This window comes from Cloeon dipterum, chromosome X, assembly GCF_949628265.1.
Source record: "Cloeon dipterum chromosome X, ieCloDipt1.1, whole genome shotgun sequence".
Taxonomy (NCBI): domain Eukaryota; kingdom Metazoa; phylum Arthropoda; class Insecta; order Ephemeroptera; family Baetidae; genus Cloeon; species Cloeon dipterum.
Window position 1 is genome coordinate 30180298 of NC_088790.1, and position 18242 is coordinate 30198539.

General features: G+C 38.3%; 5 protein-coding genes across 5 annotated transcripts in view; 2 read left to right on the forward strand and 3 right to left on the reverse strand.

Annotated features, from left to right (window-relative positions):
* The window catches only part of LOC135947360 (BTB/POZ domain-containing protein 3-like), a 32881-nt gene extending 25408 nt beyond the window's left edge, over positions 1–7473 (reverse strand). Inside the window, exon 1 of the mRNA XM_065496185.1 lies at positions 7315–7473. The gene's annotated coding sequence lies outside the window, so the exon portion shown is untranslated. The remainder of the gene's footprint in view (positions 1–7314) is intronic.
* tun (tungus) overlaps positions 1–18242 on the forward strand; it is a 153715-nt gene that overhangs the window by 126064 nt on the left and 9409 nt on the right. The gene's annotated exons all lie outside the window — the stretch shown is intronic.
* LOC135946126 (probable G-protein coupled receptor Mth-like 3) lies at positions 8688–11399 on the reverse strand. Its single transcript, XM_065494187.1, has 6 exons — positions 10950–11399; positions 10168–10412; positions 9834–10101; positions 9696–9777; positions 9477–9637; positions 8688–9422 (listed from the first exon to the last, which is right to left on the reverse strand). Exons 1-6 carry the CDS (start codon positions 11179–11181, stop codon positions 8968–8970), a joined length of 1443 nt encoding a protein of 480 aa, XP_065350259.1. The 5' UTR covers positions 11182–11399; the 3' UTR covers positions 8688–8967.
* On the forward strand, positions 12174–13060 carry RpL37A (ribosomal protein L37A). The gene is made up of 3 exons (XM_065493960.1): positions 12174–12256; positions 12506–12634; positions 12887–13060. The coding sequence occupies exons 1-3, from the start codon at positions 12254–12256 to the stop codon at positions 13031–13033; spliced, it is 279 nt and encodes a 92-aa protein (XP_065350032.1). The 5' UTR covers positions 12174–12253; the 3' UTR covers positions 13034–13060.
* LOC135945690 (zinc finger and BTB domain-containing protein 14-like) lies at positions 14831–18242 on the reverse strand. Its single transcript, XM_065493526.1, has 3 exons — positions 17508–18242; positions 17232–17450; positions 14831–16453 (listed from the first exon to the last, which is right to left on the reverse strand). Exons 1-3 carry the CDS (start codon positions 18108–18110, stop codon positions 15974–15976), a joined length of 1302 nt encoding a protein of 433 aa, XP_065349598.1. The 5' UTR covers positions 18111–18242; the 3' UTR covers positions 14831–15973.

Consider the following 18242-nt stretch of genomic DNA (forward strand, 5'->3'; position numbering starts at 1 on the left):
ATTCAATTTTAGAGTGTTTAAAGAGGATTGATAGTGGAAAATCCAGGAAAATGCTTTTGTTGCAAATGCATGAAAGCCAAAATTGACCCAAATAGCATATTGTACATGTTTTTTAAAAGTGGCTGCAAATGGTGAGGACTGTCTCCTCACTTGAAATCCTATTTTTTTCACAACAAAGAGTTTCCTTACAATATTTCACACGCTGTTGCACAGATCTCGGCGAGAGGAATCGAAATCTGCCAAGAAAATACGCTCAAGTGCTGGAAATTTTGAAAAATAGATTTTTAACTCTAGCAAAAGGTCCTTTTTTATTGTTGCGAATTGTGGAACAATTTTTTTTATTGATGCCAATTTTCAATCGTTGCTCAAACCACTTTGATTATCTATCCAATGGTGTCTGACACTTATTGTTACCGATGGAAATTCTTTTTTGTGAAATAAAATAGAATTTCAAGTAGGGAGACGGTTCTCACCAATTCAAAAGCAACCACTCTTCTAAAAAAAATTTTCAGCTCAATTTAGGGATTAATTATTAGTGCATTTTAGCAGCAATAATTATTTTCTGGGCTTTTGCGGTATCAAAATCTCCTTCTCAGAAATTCCCACGGCAATAAAAATTCTATAAAAATTTACCGTTGGCACGCGTCTCTCCTCATAATTAAAAAGGGAAGAATTTGAATTGAAAACGCGACCTTCCGTCAACCCTCTCTCTGAAAATGCTGCTTGACGACGCCACAAGAGAAGACCAAAGTTTCCAATCTTTGCATGCATGGCTATCGATAAAAAGAGAACAAAACTACATTGTTTGTCTTTTGTCAACAGCACGACCAGAAAAAATTGACCAAGTTTAGCCTAAAGGAGGTTGCGTCGTTTGTATAGAATTATATTTTCTATTGGAAAACCAACAAAATAAAATCGTGTCATAAATCAGCTAGGGGAAAAGGAAAACCTGGTCCTTTTGCTCCGTGAACGCACCCCAGATTGTAAACATATAAATAAATTTTTAATTTACGTGTGTGACAGTAAAGTGCTGTTAGCTTCTAGGCCGTCCAAGTTCCACGCTGAAGGACAAACCTGGACTTCATGGGTGGTAAATACGCGGTTTCCTTTAGTGGCTGTAATTTTTTATGGTATTTGTTGTGTTTCTTGCAAGATAAAAATGAAATATATGTTTATTTTTGTATAAAAACCCCTACTTATGGGCACGTAAGGTATGAAAGAGATGCTTGTTTCGTTGTAATATTATTGCTCGTACTGCAAATCTTTAAAAATTTTGTAGCCGCTCCATCAAAATAATTTAAATTTATAAATTTGCTACCTGAAAAAATTAATAATATTTAATTGTTAAAAATTAAGCTTTCCTAAATAATTTAATTTTTAAAATTCATATAATTTATGCATAAATTATTGCCTCGTCAATTAATTGACCAATTTTTTTAAAATGAATTTGGCTTATGTTACGGAACAAAAAATCACCGATATTCCCACACTCCATTCCCTAAACAACACGATTTAAAGTACGGGCCACATTCAACTTCCATTGCTAGAAAAACAAATTTTAAAGGGTTCAACAGCTGTGTTATTTCCGTTAACAACAAACTTGTTGTCACAATTGAACGATCACCTTGAATCTACAGCTGGGCAGCACGCCTATGCTGGGAAAGTTGGCAAAAAGGCGCGATCCGCGCGCCTACAATACGCGCAATCAAGCGGTTCAAATTGTAGCGGAGCACCTTGCTTTCTACAGGTTAGACCTTTGACGAGTACGCGACGCGGGCGTGAGAGCGGATACTGTTTGTCACCCCTTGAGAGTCTTTTATTCGGTTGCAACCTTTCGGAAAACATCTGCCCTCCAGACAGACGTTCATTTTCAGGCGCTAGCGGCAGTATTTCAAGGGAAAAATGGGTTCTATTGTATACGATGACCCGCAACCGAGATTTTATAAAAGTAACCGTTATCGACACATCTTATTTTGTGCCCTGGAAAGCACTTAAAATTGTAGTAAAATGAATGTGTGTTGAAAATAAAAATTAATTGAAGGAGGAGTATACAAATTTTGCTTCAGGTGTTAAGGAATTCCGAAAGTCTCCTTTTAAAAAAAATGCCCTCTTCCCAATTTACCGGAAAAGTAGTATTACAAATTAAAGAAAAACTTAAATAGTCAAAATTATGCTTGATTTTATGGTGATAAGCACAAAAATAAAACTCCATATCATTTGGTTAAAGAGGAATGATACTGGAAAATCCTGGAAAATGCTTGTTGCCAATGCATAAACTCGTCCCTTAGGATTCAGTTAAAGCCTAAATTGACCTAAGAAGGTCTGTGATTTTTCGAGAAAATTGGCTGGAAAGTTAGCGTGCTTTTCAAATGGTAATGGCTGTCTCCTTACTTGAAATCCGATTTAATTTCAAAACCAAGAGTTTCCCCAATAAGTGGCAAACACCGTTGGACAGATCTCGACGAGAGGAATCGGAATATGCCAAGAAAATATGTTCAAGCACTCTAAATTTTGGAGAAAATTGGCAAAATTTTAATTTTAAGTTTAGGAAGGTCCTTTTTCATTATTGCAAATTGTTGAACCAATTGTTTATCGATATAAAATCCAACAATTCAAATAATTTTCAATTGTTGCCCTGCATCATTCCACTTTAATCTATATCTGAGCAGATTCCAAAAATATAAAGTTAAATAAAATTTTATCACTTTCAGGAATTTATGGCGTTTTTAAATTTGTTTAAAATTTGTTTAATTTATGGAGATGTGAACCTCATAAACCATAAATTACGGGAGCTATTCCTTCGACCAGAAAAATGATAACGCCATTTTTTAAAAGTTTATTTTCTAATTAATCAAACCCATTTTGACAGTATCAAATTGATATATTTTGTGGTGATTTATATGAACATTTCAACCCTGATTACTTATTGCGACCTTCCAATTGGTCAATTTTGGAACCTAAAAAACTTTAAATCAGTTAACATTTATTTGATAAAAACATATAATAATTACCTTTGAACCCCTGATAAATAGACAATAATCAGGTATTTGAAGGATCAACGTTGGAATGTTGAGGCAACTGCATTCACAACAAACTTTTATCAAGATCTATGGACACTTACTGCTTTTTTTGCGTTATAATCCCCTGAAATATTTAGCGGTTTATTTTTGCTCCGGTTGATCCTTTTATTCCACAACAAATAGATACCGTTTTTCTACGAGGGAAAAAATAAATAAATAGAAGTGTAGTTATCAAATCGCAGGTATAGCGGCAGATTGAGGATGGAACGCGACACTCTTTGTCATATTGGATTGCGTGCACCCTGCGTTGAGGTGCTTTCTAGTGTGACGCGCGCCCCTGGATCATTTAACTGCGTCTATTTCACGTGTAAAGGCTGCACAATATTGCACAAAAGGTTATCTGATCCTTTCTTGTCTGCCTAATAACATCTTTCCCTAACAGTCCACCACTTTTTGCGTAGCATTGTATTACAGATAAAAATAAAGGTTAGATTTTGCTCCTTCAAAATACCCAGATTGTATAGAATATGAAACAAAAAGATAATAAAGATTTTATTGAGAGTCGTGTTGACAGTAGTTCTTCAGGTTCCAAAAAAATACTGCCACGCAACCAGCCTGATACATTTTTTGTAAACAAATTTGAAAACATGAAAAGTTGTAGAAGCGGTGGGAAACTTTTTACTTAATCTTGAAATGTGCCTAGTGTTTCGTTCAAAGCGGTTTTCCACCTGCGACACTTGTAATTATTTTAAAAATTAAACAAAATTGCTGGGCTATATTCTGATTTATTTTTATTATAAAATTCTCTGCTCCTATTACTTGTGACACACATTTATTTTATTTTTTACATTAAAAAAGTACGTTGCAATATATTTTATTTCAAAATTTTCGATTTTTTTTAGTTTTCCGTGCTGTTTGCTGATCACATAATTGGTTGGAAATCCAGTAATACCGCTTCAAGAATTGCTTCAATGTGTTTTAGTAAAAATTTAAATCCCTTTATATGATAAAATGTAAAAAGTTAACTCAAACTGATTTAAATCTTGCCTGAGTCGTATGCGAACTATTAAACTTTGAAGAATCTGCAGACTATTCAGCGTCGAATGATGCGCGTTTCATTTGTTTTTCATGTTAGATAATTAAAGTTAAAGTGCTTGTTTATTTTTTAACAAAATATTCAATTGAGTGGATCGATACAGGGTGACAATTGAAATTTTTTTGAATTGTTGGTTGCAACAAGCAGTTGATCTATGTAAAATTTGTTCTAAAATTTGCAACAATTCAAATTGTTTTCATTTTCTGCAAAATTTCCAGCGCTAGACCACATTTTCTTTGCAGATTTCGATTCCTCTGGTCGAGATCTGTCCAACAGCGTGTGAAAGCTTTTAGAGAAACTCTTTTTTAAGAAATAAAATGAGATTTCAAGTAAGGAGACATTGATAACTTTGTAGCCACTTTTCTAAAAAATTTCACTATTTCTTAGCTCAATTTTGGCTTCAACTGAATCTTAAGGGATGAGTTCATGCAGTGGCAACAAGTATTTTCCAGGATTTTTCAGTCAATCCTCTTTGAACTCGACAAAGTAAATAAAATATTATTCCACTATCGATTTCTCATAATTTGATAGCATATTTTCGATAGAAAATGAAAAAAATAGGTCAAACAAAACCGACAGTTGGCGCGCCGTTATATTGTACAGGTCAGGACGCGAACGATTATCATTAAACGATCAAGCTGCATGTTTTTTTTACGCAGACAGGCGCGAGCAAGAAACGAAAACACCTGTCTCTCTCTCTCTCCCATTTGTATTCATAATACATGTATAAAAGCCATTGCGAAGGGGAGTCGACCTGCAGCAGGTCGCGAATTCATAAAATGCAGAAAACAAAACCGACATACAGCTTTTCGTACTTCCTGTCGTGTGCGCGCGGAGGCAACGGCAGGGAGAGAAAGAAAAATTAGAGGTGGAAACAAAAAAGGCGAATTGATGCATGGCTTCTTTCGCGACACCCGAGCAGCCAGCAGACCAGACGCATGCGGAGGGCAGCTGTTTTTGCAAAATGCGAGGGAGCATCGCCGCCGGCCGGCGAAAAATAACAACTACTACTATACCTTCTTGGCCGTTATTTTAACTGACTTTCGATAATCTGGTACGATCTCTTTTAAATTAAATGCTGTGCGCCAATGCCACAGAGTTAATATTCAAATTTTAATTGTTTTGTAAATATTAAAAATTGTTTTTTGTAAACAATAATTTGCATTTTAAAATTAATACATATCATTTATTATTTTTAGTTTAATTTTACAGTATTTGCAATTCAATTTTACTTTTTCTGTTGGGTTAGCAATTTTTAAACAATTTTAAAATAAAATAAATTATGCCCTGTAATGACTTGACTAGCTGCACAGATTCATTAATTCAATTACACTCTTTGTAAACTTTTCATGTTAAGTTTCTTTAATTTTAACAAATTGCCTAATCATTGCTTATTTACGAAATTCGGGTTCAGGAGTAGAGCAAAACCTCGGAATTAATTTGTAAAAACGAGAGTGTATGTTGCAGTGAGATAAATTTTACGCTCAAGCTTTGAAGCCCCGACCGCTTCCCGACGCAAGCTGCGGTTTGCAACTTGTCTACTTCTTGTATATTAAGACTATCCCTTTCTAGCAAATATTTGAAAGCCCGCGACTCTCTTATCTGCCGCGAGTTTATTTTATGAATGATGCCACAATTTTGGCACACTGATGATGATGATAAAGTAGTTTATTCGGTGTGATTATCCTTTGGAGAGCAAATATTTCCACGAAAATGAAAGAGTAAAATAAATGTCCTTCCTATTTTATAATCTAAACAGGAAAATGTCTTCTGAATCGTTCCAATTGTTTTCTTGGAAAAATTAAAAAAAAATCCGACAGTAAAAAATAAGTGGATGATTTCATTTAAAAATAATATTTATATAAGAAAAAAACCAAGGGAAACAATTAAATTGCGTATAGTTTTGTCATTTTAGAATTTTTCTCGGAAATAAAATGTCTAACGCGTCACGAGAGCCATGATTCACGAGTGCTTAGAATCGACAAAGTAAATAAATTTAGCGTTGACAATCGCCAAGTGTGAAAGAGTCGGCGTTCTCACCCAAATTTCTCGTATCTACAATATGAAAAAAGCGGCCGTTTCTTTTCTTGTTTGCCAATCCCGGTTTTATGGCAAACGGATGCGAAATTTCAGCACCTTTGAAGGGTTCGTTATTCGCTTGCCACATCTCCAGCCACGCCAAAGTGCTATCAAGCCATAAATTTACTTCTCTAATTTTTTAAAATTTTATTTCTATGACAAGGACTTCACGTTAATTAAATTAACTTTTAACTGAATGAATATAGAAAATTAAAAATATAACCCCTGAACATACATAATTTTTTAAATTATTTGTTAACGTGAGAAGCAATGGAGTCAAAAATTTATTTATTTCTAAGAATTTTAATATAAGTTAACATAAATGCTAAAAATAAGAAAGTTAAATCAATATTTTTATATTTTTAATAAAAAATTAAAAGTATTTTATTTTAAAACAAAATTCAATTCATCAATGGAAGTTTTATTTGCGGTTGCGCGAGTGTTTCAGATTAATTCTCATCTGTTTTGTTGTGAAACGCGTCGATTGGCGCACAACCTGCTTTTTTCGCTTTTTTCGCCGCGCAGCACAAATCGCTTTCCATAATATACAGACGCTGCTTTGTTGGGCGAGGGTTGCTTTTGTGCCGGGTTATTGACCGCTAAAATGCGCCGCTGCAGCCTTTTATAATCATGGAACCCTTCAGACACACGAACACACGCAATTTTTGCACCCTCTCACAATCAGCAAGGGGGTGAGAGATTAATTAAATTGTTTGCGTGCAAGATCTGAATACCAAATCAATTTATTCGAATTTTATTTTTAGATTTTCACGTGGTTTCATTTACTTCCTGATAAATGGCTTTTAAACGAGATAAAAAATAAATTTAAATAGAAAAATTAATCAGCGGAAGTCAAGCATATTTTTTAATCTTTCTAGTTTAAAAATGTCAAGAACAATTTAAATTTAAAAGGCATATAATGCTGTACTAATCCGCTCTGTGTACTTCCTGCTGCCCTTTTTGGCCGGCCGCAAGGACAGCGAGAAAATTTTGTCGCGAGCATTTTAAGATAAATTTAAAGCGAACGATAAAATTCGGCAAGCACGGCAGCGATAAACGCGTGAAGGTGACAACAGTGAATTATAAATAAATAAATAAAAATTGTTAATTTTAACTCACAGGTAAGGGCGAAAGAGAAGGGTGTGTTGCTTTTCGCAGAAGTTGGCGAATTGGCAAGAGCAGAGAGCCGCGTGAGTGGAAACGCCAGCACAGTTCATTCCTCAGAGAGCGATGTGTGCCCGCCGTCCGTCCGCTTCCTCGTCCAACAAGAAAGACACTGTGCTCTCTGCTGCTCTCTCGCCCCGCGCGCTCGCGACCAAGAATACGCAACAAAACAAACGCGCGCGTGTGTGTGTATAGTGCATGTGTCCGCCACACGAATAGCACAAAGGCCTGCGCGCGGGACGCCTCCTTTCTTTATACTTGTTGGTTTCCTTCCATACTTTTCTTAAGAAGGGAATAAATTACAAGACTTTTCACTTTTACCCTCGTTGAGCAGTTGTTAAATTTAAGCGGAATGATCAGTGATTTTTTGTTTTAAAAATTTTATTTTGAGAAAACGACCATTTTTGCATAATATACTTCTGATTAAAATTGTCTCAAAATTCAATTCTTTGAATTTTACCGGTTACGCCCTCTTTTTTGAGCAAAAAAGGAAATTAATTGCTTCCGTGGGAAGAAAAATAATGAAAATTTAATAGTGAGAAGATAAAAATAAGTACTTTTGAGTCTTGAAAGTTATTTTTAATTTGTTCAAATATTGCAGATTTTTTAAATGGGTCTGTGTTTGGTCTGATTTAAATTCACCTTTTGATAGTTGTTAGTAAACTGCCTAAATTGTGTGCTCACGGGCAAAAAAAAATAAATAAATACAAGCCAAGAAAAATGACCAGCTTGTATTCCTTCCCCCTCACAGCCCTCACAGCTCTTTTATTGAAAACGTCAGACATAGAGCCGTCCCGGCGCGTGCAATCAATTCTTCACGCATGTTTAAAGGTACAAGCCAGCAACTTTCGCTCTCGCCAGTTCGCCGCCACCCTCCCAATTCCGATTTGACTCGCGTCGTTGCAACGAAAGAGAATCTCATTTGTGCGCTTATATACCACCCTGAACTCGACTTCTGTTCAAATTCTCCCATTGCGCTTAACAAAAACTGCTTGCAGGCGATGTTGACGAAATTGAATGTTAAAAGTCAGTCTTATTGTTAGAGAGACGTGGGAAATCATTTTACAGGCTAAAGAATATCATTTTTTGTCGCGAAATAAAGCAGTCCCTTTGTATACACATTGGTTACAAAGCTTATTTTTTCTGTTAATTCCGCCTTTTTCTCGTGAAATATGAGCGTTGCTAAGCGTTTTTGACAGATATTTTGTGTTGTTCGATATTACGTTGTTTTGCAATTTGTCGCGTGAAAAAAGGCCGAAACTTATTGCCCTCACAATCAGTCAACTACCTCTCAAGGGTGCAACTAACTCCAAAGGAATACTTGTTTTTAAAAGCATCAGTTTTATTGTGGATTCTGCAGTGATATTCTCGGAGAGTGTGGAGTGTAGAGGGTTTGTTTGTATATTCGGTTAATTCTCACTCTAAAAACATATACAAAAGTCGCATTGCACATTATCATCACATGAACGACTTTTTTATAGGAAAAAAATAGTGAGAAAAGGTAACAACAACTGATTAATTCACACGTCGTCGTGCTTCTGCACATTTTGGTCGGGAAAATATCCAGAATCGAAATGGTATGCTCAGAAAATTCGTCAAAGACGTTCTTTAAACTTGAGTTGCAGCCAATTTTGCAGGTTCCGAACTACTGGTATTAGCTTCCAAACTTCCATCGCCTCGCTGCTTCCAAAATGTGCCCCTTAAGCTTTTCATAACTTCCTCATTTTGTACCACGCAGAGAAAAAAGACAAAAGCGCCCCTGGAGGCGTTGAGAACATCCGGGATATACCAGTACGCGTCGGCACCACCGACAATAGGGTGAAGGACCTCAATGATCCAGGGAAAGCCGACCAGTACTGATAATTTGACGTACAACCATCGGGGTTGCATATTATGGACATTGGAATCTTGCTGTTGCATGGTTTTCTTCAAGGCGCGCACCGATTCCGGCTCCGTGCGAGTCACGTTAAAGGCACTAGCGGTAAACAATAATAAGGCCAAGTTAGCCATCAGCAGCATTAGAGTTGGTCCCAGAAAGAACATCCACAGGGCGTAACTGCCATCTATATATAAGTTTTTATTATTAGTGTGAAAGATTGTGAAAAAAAATCGATTACCCTCCATCCAGCATGAGTTTTCTCCCAATCTCGAGTTGAATATTGAGTCTTCGTCATTTATCAGATTGAAAATCAGAGCAACAATCGTAATGGCCATCGGAGCTCCAAGCGAGTAGACCGTAAACTTCACAAAGCGAGTACCACCTCGAGTGCGAACGACCCTGTAAAGTCTTAGAGCTAGAGAAATCGGGAATTTATAGTTTTCCTTTTAATTAGAACCCTTTGAAAATAAGGAAGATGTCAACACACAAAGAGTTTAGCCAAAACACGGAGGCATGGAACGAATAAAGTGCAGTGTATCCTAAAAAATCATTATATTAGGCAGATAAAAAATTGTCCTTTTTTATTATTTCTCACCGATCGTAACACATAGCACTCTCTCATCAGGGTTGCCGTGCAGATAATTTAGTGTCAAGGCGATGAAAGCAACCACCAGACAGGCAGAGTGACAGACCACACACTTTGAGTGAAACGACTTGATTTCTGGGGTGAGGACCAATGCCAAGATGGTCAAAAGCAGAAAAATTGAGCTCAGTATGAAAAATGGAGGATACAGGTTGAACTTCAAAGGTGGATGATATTCCTCTGGTTCTATGCAATGGATTACATGAGCAGCATTTTCCTCCTGCAATTTAGTATTAAAAATAATACGTAACATGCAATCTAATTTTGGTTAATTATTCTATCATACCACATGGTGAACACAGTAATGCGTGGCATCCAAATTTTGTTCTTGGCCCTCTAACTCCAGTTCTCCATTATCAAGTATTTTGAATGTACCTTTGTCTAAAAAATATGCAATGTCTTCACACACCGCCTCGTGTACGTATTTGAATCTCCCTCTGGACGCAGTTTTATTTGCATAATAGATTTCATCCCACGGGATAGGCGCAGGCGCGTCTTCTAATAAAACTTGAAAGATTTCTGTTGCGAATGCTGAAATTAAAAAGTCATATAAATCGTAGAAAAATTGAATTTAATCTCTCTATTTATTGTTCATTATTTTTTGCGGTCGATTTTGGTGAAAGGAAAGTTAGATGTTTGGAAAATATCTTGCATTTATTGGCGAAAACTAATTGTAATGTAAATTCGAGCAGCGGAGGCCAGATGTGCGATAAAATTGGTTTTTCACTGCGCAGATGCAAGATGGCGTGTGAATGTGGGAAACAAAAAGCTCTCTTTGGATTGCCGTGGCGAGTGTCAAGAGTTTGTTTTTACGATCCAAAAGGCACAATTAGTTAGGATTAATGCAAATTATGCGTCACAAAAATGACCAAAACTTGCTTCTTTTCGCGCATTTTCACGTGACCGTTTATTCGCGCCATACTCCACCCACCGGACGCCATATCTGCGCGTCGCACGAATCTCGCCCCCGCTGATTTGATTAAAAATTAAAGTGTGCACCCTGCCATAAATTTATATTTTTGTCATTTTTCTGAAAAAAAGAAAAAAATTATTGTTATTGTTTCTTACCATGATCGCAAACTCGTATGCAGGGGTGTAGCAGGCAGGGACAGGCCCACCAGAATCCTTCTTCCTCTTTCCAAAAGGTGCCTTTGGGATATTGTTCGCCATCGGTGGTCAAGAGTGTGCCGTTTATCAGTTCCTCGGCTTCCGTCACATATGTTCGGAGTTTTTCATTGCAGAAATCTTTAGCTGATGACTGGCCAATGAACAGCAAAAAGGCGAAAATACTTGCTTTCATCTCTCTTTCGAAAAGCAGAGTGTGACTTTTAATGAGGATGCGAACTGTAATCGCGTATCACCACTTATTTCCGGTCCAAGTACAAGCACAGCTTTAGACTTTCATGTTTCACTCATTTCACTAAATCATTGTTTGCTATATGTAAATAAATCGTAATTTAACCGTTATTTTTTGCCGAATTTTTAATCAATATAATTATTTGTTGCCTGCTGGGTATCTCCGGCCAGCGCTTGGGTCCTGCCAAAATGAGGACTACGCCCCTTTGAGTTAATTGAAAAACAAAATAATTCGCACATACCCAGTGCCACCTTCTTTTAGATCGTTCTACTACACAATAAATAGCTAACATAAATAGGATCAAATTGGAAAAGCGACAAGTCGTTTGGTTTTATAATTTAAATTTTTTAAAAATGTTAGTTGGAAATCAGCCTACTTTGCTTATGTTTTTTTATTAAATTATTTCGTATATTTATTTAATTACTTTTTTGTACCGTTTGTTACCAGAAATGATTTATTTAAGCTGTTCAACTATTTTCCAAATAATTAGAAATTGCAAAATAAATACATTAAAATTGCGTAGTTTTATAAATTTTATTGAATTTATTTTATTTATACATTTTTCGTGTGAAAGGGAGTTAAAATATTTTGTTTGCATCGTAAAACTGGAAAAAATTTGACTGAAGTAATCATTTGGAGTATATTTTTCACAGAAACAGCTCCAACAGCACAACAGCAATAGCACGCTTGCCGGCCAGCTGCACGACTTGACTTGCGGTGCTTGAATCCCGCCATTGCCGTTCAAATTCTACCGCTTAAATCAAGTCACTGGCGCTGTAAAAAATTCCTAAATTTTGCTTCATACGTTGTTTTTCAACAAAATGCGAAGCTAAAAGTAAAATTGTGATTAATTTTGCTGAATTATCTGCTAGAAAGCTACCTGAAACTAAAGAATATTGTGCAAGTAGCCAAGCTGGATTCGGCAGTCATTTGTTTCTTGCTTCTGCTCTGCTGCCGCTGTGCCCCTCCCACTTCCCACTCCTTCTCGTGTGAAGACGTTGTGTACAGCTCAAACATGGTACGTACCAGAATTTTTATTCCCAATCATCCTTGTTTAATCACTCGATAATGCTATAATTTCGCTATAATTCTGTTATTTAATATTTTTGGCGTCGATTTATACTCGTTGTCGAACCGCTTGCGTCTTATTTCCATTGGAAAACTCGCCAACAATTTCGCTCCTTTCGAGCCAGCATTGTTGTCATTGACATCACAATGCCGGAACACGTTTTAGGTATTTTTAACTCAATTTGATCTTAATTTTCAGGCTAAGAGAACCAAGAAGGTTGGAGTGTGCGGAAAATACGGCACCAGATATGGTGCCTCGCTGCGTAAATCCGTCAAGAAGATGGAAATTACTCAGCACTCTAAGTACACCTGCTCTTTCTGTGGCAAGGTATGTAAACACTTCCAGCAACTTATTTTAAACTTAACCAACGAACAATTTTGATAATAAACTGCTTGGCCAGTGCTGTCAATCAAATTAAGTGCTGAAACAATGCCAAATTCAAGGGTTGCAATTTATATCAACCCAAAATCATGTTGTTTTGATTTAAACTGGTCACAGAAATTAAATATTCTTGCTCATATTTTTGAAAATGATATGAAATTTTAATATTTGATTATTAAAATTGATTGTTTTTTTTAGGATGCCATGAAAAGGTCTTGCGTGGGAATCTGGTCTTGCAGGAGGTGCAAGAGGACTGTGGCCGGAGGAGCATGGGTATACAGCACCACTGCTGCAGTTTCTGTTCGCTCCGCTGTCCGAAGATTGCGCGAACTTAAGGAGCAATAAATATATTCACTCTTTAATTATAAGTAACCTGTGTGATTTTAATTTGAGCATTCCGAACCACTTCTAATTTGTTTCTAATTTATTAGGAAATTTAACAAACTCAAATAATTAAGGTTTTTCGTGTCCAATTGAATTTTATTTGATCTGTTGATATAGTGTTTTTCCGTCAGCATCTAAAAACCATTAAATTTAGAAAATTAAAATATTTTCATTCAAAAGAACGGTGGACTGACTTGAAAATAATTCTTTCTCATCTCTTGGTGTTTTCTGGAGAGATTCATGCTATTTTAGTTTTTGATATGTTGATGGTGATCATGAGGAGATGGTCCGAATTTCGCAAAAGGATTTGTCCCGAGTATTGAGCAGGGTGAAATCTGGAACGACGGGCCCATGGGATATCTGAAGCTGCAATCAAGCTAGAACCACTAAGTATTTTTGCATTTTAAAATTTGTACGTTTTTTTAATTTATGAAATTCAATTATATTTGAGAAAAACCTCTTCCTCTTGGGATTTCTACAAAGTACGGGACTAGAATTGCCTATTAGGTTGATTCTGACACTAGGTAAATGCTAGAAGTCACCCCTAAAGTCAGAAGAGACCATCTAGAACAAGTAAGAAATCGAAACCTGGCGTCAGGGTAGTCCTAAAGGATTGATATCATGAAATTCCAATAAGTAGCCACTTTTAAGACGCCTGACGGGTTCTATATTGGCTCGATCTGCAAGTTATGCTTGTCGGGCCATTAGAACGGTGAAGTTAAAATCTTTCGGAAAAGACCCTAATTGGACTCTTCGCAGTTTTCCAAAATTGAAGGCTTTTTTAAAAATAGTTTCAACTACAAATAGCTTCAACTGAATTTTAGCAAAAAATGGATAAAATCAGGGAGGTAACAAAGTAAAATGATTCAAGTATTCTAAAAAAACTCTTCTCCCCCTTGAGTTTTAAATTCTTCGACCAATTTAAAATAAAATCTAAACAGTGTTTCAGTATAGTAAACAGCCTATTTTTGTCATAAATTCCAACCACATTATAAAATAAAAACAATTTATGCCTGTTCAAAATCAGGTACATTGGCGTTTGGCACAAAATGCGAGGGTCGTTGTAAAAAAAGGGTTTTTTGTATGGCATAATTGAATTTTTATTTAACACCTGCCGATCCTATTGCAATGGTTTTGTAAACATCAAAAGAGCGGTAACATCCCCGAAGTGAATTAAATTTGAGTATGTACACGCGGATCTTTTCTGTGGTTATTTACAAAAATAAGTAGATAGCAAGTGACGGGCGCGTTAATTATTGATATGAGTTGGATCATAATAATAACAACTAAAATTAGAATGGCTAAGCTTAGATTTTACAAACGGCAAACAGGTCCACGAGAGTATTTTCCTTTAAAACTTGCAAAATGCAACAAGAACTTAAAACCACGTAAATCACAATATGTATTACCTCATGATTATGTACATACCAAAGTCTTTCACAACGTCCAAGACACAAGCTCGGCTGCTAGAATATATTTGAGAAAAAACTCGCGTTCGTCGACACGTCCTTTTTGTCTGAATGAAGATCAAAACCGAACAACTTCGAATGGAAGGCAGTGACGCCGTCAGACTAGTACACAGTAACAAAACCTTGCAAGTCCCATTTATTTCACTCGCCACATGGAAGAAAAGGGTAGGGCCTCCGATCAGAATATTATTTACTTGAGATTTGTAAAATTGTCCCGAGTATAAATAAATCCAACAAAATAATTTAAATACTACTTCGTCAATTTGTGCTGAAATTTTATTTCTCACAATCAGAGCTTTTCAAATGTAACCACCGCCCATTTTCAGATTTAATCCTGCCTTCTAACGCAAAGGAGACCAGGTAATTTAATTTAACCGAAAGTTACAAAATAAATAAATAAATAAATATTTCAGGTTTTTGAAGGGAACTTTTTTCCTGGGTTTGTTGGTATTTTTTATTTTTAAATTTGGCCACTGGTCACAGAAGACAGTAGGTTGAAAAAATAAATTATAAAAAATCACCAATTGAGAAAGCCTAATCGTGTTTGAAGCCACCAACAGATGGCGCCATCATTTAAGTTCGTAATAAATTTAATTTTAAGGTACTTCCGCTGCGATTTCACTCTCAGTCTTAGCTACTGTGCATTCTTCACTTACTAAGTGTTCTTTAGACGTGCCGAAAACCAAAATCGGTTGAGCCAATCGCCGTAGAATCGTGAAAAACTATTTTTTGATATAAAATTATCTTTTCCAACTTTTCTACAGCGAATGGCTGGACTGAATTTTTGTTTTCAGCACGTCTAAAGAAATAATTCTTGAAGGAGAAAGCACGGCAGCAGGATTGAGTCTTAAATCACAGCGGAAAGCTAATTAAAATCGAAAGATACCACTGGCGCCATCAATTGGTGGATTCAAAAAGAGTGTTCGGAGCCCCCGAAAGAAGGCACCAGCGGTTTATTTAAATTTAAAGGTAATTCCCCAGCAATTCCAGACTCAATTCTGCTGCTGCGCATTTAGTCCTTGAAATAATTATAAAATTATTTCTTTTAATGTTCAGAAAATAAAAAAAAATTATTTAAACGAGTGAGGGATCGACTTTTAAATCGCAGCAAAGGCGCCCTTAAATAAAAATTAACCTCAGGCGCCATTTTTCGGCGGCTTTGGCCACTAATTGTAAGCCCTTTTGCTTAAGCATTTTTTAAAGAATTTAAAATAATTAAATTTTATTTACGTAAGTAATTTACTTCTATTGCAGAAAAATTATGAAATTGACAGGAACAAAATCATTCACTGACCATCAGGTGGGAACAAAATTCAGCCTTGGACTAAAAAAAAAATAAATAAATCGAAAAATCAGGACAGCTGGTTGAATTTGGTCGGAGGGCCCAAAAAACAGTCGTCAAAGTCTATTAACACGCACTACGCGTTCCGAGTCACTGGCGGGCCTGCGGCGGGCAAGGCTGGATGGTGCACTCGCCGAGGTCCTGCACCGACCTGAGCAGTCTTTCGGTCGCGGCCTGCGGCTGCCCTGCCACCGCCGCCGCCGCCGAGGAGGAGGAAGAGCCCGGCGCGGCGAGGAAGCCGCCGTCGGAGGAGGGTCTGGGGGCGATGCTGCGCACTGGCCGCACCGATGAGCTGGCTGCAGGTACTTTGAGTTTGGCCGCGATTTTGTTTTGCAGCACGGCGGCGCCGGTCGGGCCATGCCGCAAAACGTGCTGCTTCAGTTTGTCCTGGCGCGCGAAGCTCTTGCCGCACAACTCGCACTCGTACGGCTTCTCGCCCGTGTGCAGCCGCCGGTGCCGCTTCAGGTGCGCCGACCTGAAGAACGCCAGGTGGCAAAAGTCGCACTTGAACGGCCGGAACTCTGAGGATGAGTCCTGCTGCGGTTGCATGATCTTCACGTCCTGGTCCAGCTGGAATTAGTTCAAATTGTAAATAAAATAAAAATCAGAAAGAGGGGCTTTTGGGCCAGAGGGGACGCACAGGGGTCGCTTCAGGGTTCATTCAACGCAGAATTTTACCACGAGTCCAACCAACACTGGGTTTCGCCTCTGCGACCCATAGGAGCCGAGTAATTGATTTTTTTAAATGTAAAATCATGATTTGGACATTACAAAATTGTGGTTTTCGGGGCCCAGCGGGGGTCCTGAGGGCCAGAGGCCGAATATTCTTGCACCAGTCGATGCCCCTTGGTGGGGCACGTCCTCCCGTGTGCAGTTTTCCTAAATCAGACCGTTTTTCGAAATAGTACGATTTTTTTAATATCCGATTTATGTAAAATCTGCTATTTTTATTCTACAAGGGGACTTAAAATGCATTCCCACCTATTTCACCCAACGCGTACGTTTGACGCCGGCCTGGAAACCAAATTTTAAATTTCTCGCGCCCATACAAAAATTAAAAATATTTTTTTGCGGTTTTCTCGTAATGTTCTTGTGGGTTTTATTTTTGTTTAAATTCAATGGATTGATGGATTTTACGTCACGAAGTCTCAAATGAAAGGTCTCACCGAGCCCTACCACCTGAAGACCTTTATCAGGGTGCCCCCACCCTGAGATCGGTCCCTGGGTAACTTTTCGCGATTTTTCCAATGCCGACGTCCCTTTTCGGGACTCGACCATCTGTTCCTCGACATAAGCCACGCAAATCAATAAAATTAAATTAAAAATTGGGCATGTTTATAATTTTTACTGATATATTCGCCGGGTCATCGTCGTCATCAAACGGTCCGTCTAAGTGATGCAGTGCTTGGAATCCTAATAAGTCTGCCGTAGTGTCCAGTCCGAAGGGTTCAGGTTTCACGTCCACCATCAGTTGCTCAATCATCGAGGTGGACAAAACGTCCGAGGGCTTCATATTAATCGATTTGTGAGATGAGGGCTTTTTCGATAGCGTCACGTCCGGATTACCCTGGAAAACACAAACAAATATTTAAAACTCTTCTAAATTTACATAATAAAAACAAACCTGTAACAATGAAACGAGGAGGTTATTCGAAGTCGAGTCCTTGGAATCCGTGCTCAGGCTGGAGCTGGCGTACGAGTTGGGTATGGGCAGAATTTCCAGTCCGTTCAAGTCGTCGTTTGAGAAGAGTTCCAGTCCTGGCGGCGTGTCGTCGTCCTTGTCGTCCATGTCCTCGACGTCCGGCTCGTAGTCCACGGGTTCCTCGAGGTCGACGCTGGAGTCCGGCTTGCCCTTGCTGAGCAGCTTGTCGGACAGTCCGCGCACGGCGAGCATGGTGGCCGTCTCGACGAACGACTCGATCTCGTCCTGCACGACGTTCAGCTCGCCTTTGTACATGTACTCGAGCACCTTCTTCATCTCGGCGACGGGCACGTCGTTCATCACGATGATGGGGTTGTTGGCCGGGTGCTCCCTCAGCAGCACGTCGAAGAAGGGGCTGCACGAGGACAGGATGACCTTGTGCGCCCTGAGCATGCCGCCGTCGCAGCACAGGGTCACGTCCACGAACTTCTGCTCCTCGAGCAGCGCGTCGAACAGGCAGCTCAGGTTCTGCAGGTGGTTGTCCCACTTGAGGCGGAACACTTTGGACGCGTTCTCCTTGGGCATCGTGCTGCTGCGCTGCTACTCCCGCCGAAAACGCATCAAAATGCCGCCGAATCGGCTCGCTGCGGCCCTCGAATCGACCGAAATTCGAAAGTTTGGATCTCCTGCGAGTCCGCGAGTCGATCAAAACGGGAT

What these genes read in the sequence shown, in the direction of transcription:
- LOC135946126 (XM_065494187.1), bottom strand. Translation starts at nt 11,181, where the DNA reads ATGAAAGCAAGTATTTTCGCCTTTTTGCTGTTCATTGGCCAGTCATCA. An exon ending in CATACGAGTTTGCGATCATG is followed by an intron (nt 10,413 to 10,949) that starts GTAAGAAACAAT and finishes TTTTAATTTCAG; the next exon opens with CATTCGCAACAGAAATCTTT. An exon ending in AAACTCATGCTGGATGGAGG is followed by an intron (nt 9,423 to 9,476) that starts GTAATCGATTTT and finishes ACTTATATATAG; the next exon opens with ATGGCAGTTACGCCCTGTGG.
- RpL37A (XM_065493960.1), top strand. An exon ending in CCTGCTCTTTCTGTGGCAAG is followed by an intron (nt 12,635 to 12,886) that starts GTATGTAAACAC and finishes TGTTTTTTTTAG; the next exon opens with GATGCCATGAAAAGGTCTTG.
- LOC135945690 (XM_065493526.1), bottom strand. Translation starts at nt 18,110, where the DNA reads ATGCCCAAGGAGAACGCGTCCAAAGTGTTCCGCCTCAAGTGGGACAAC. An exon ending in TCCTCGTTTCATTGTTACAG is followed by an intron (nt 17,451 to 17,507) that starts GTTTGTTTTTAT and finishes TGTGTTTTCCAG; the next exon opens with GGTAATCCGGACGTGACGCT. An exon ending in ATGACCCGGCGAATATATCA is followed by an intron (nt 16,454 to 17,231) that starts GTAAAAATTATA and finishes AACTAATTCCAG; the next exon opens with CTGGACCAGGACGTGAAGAT.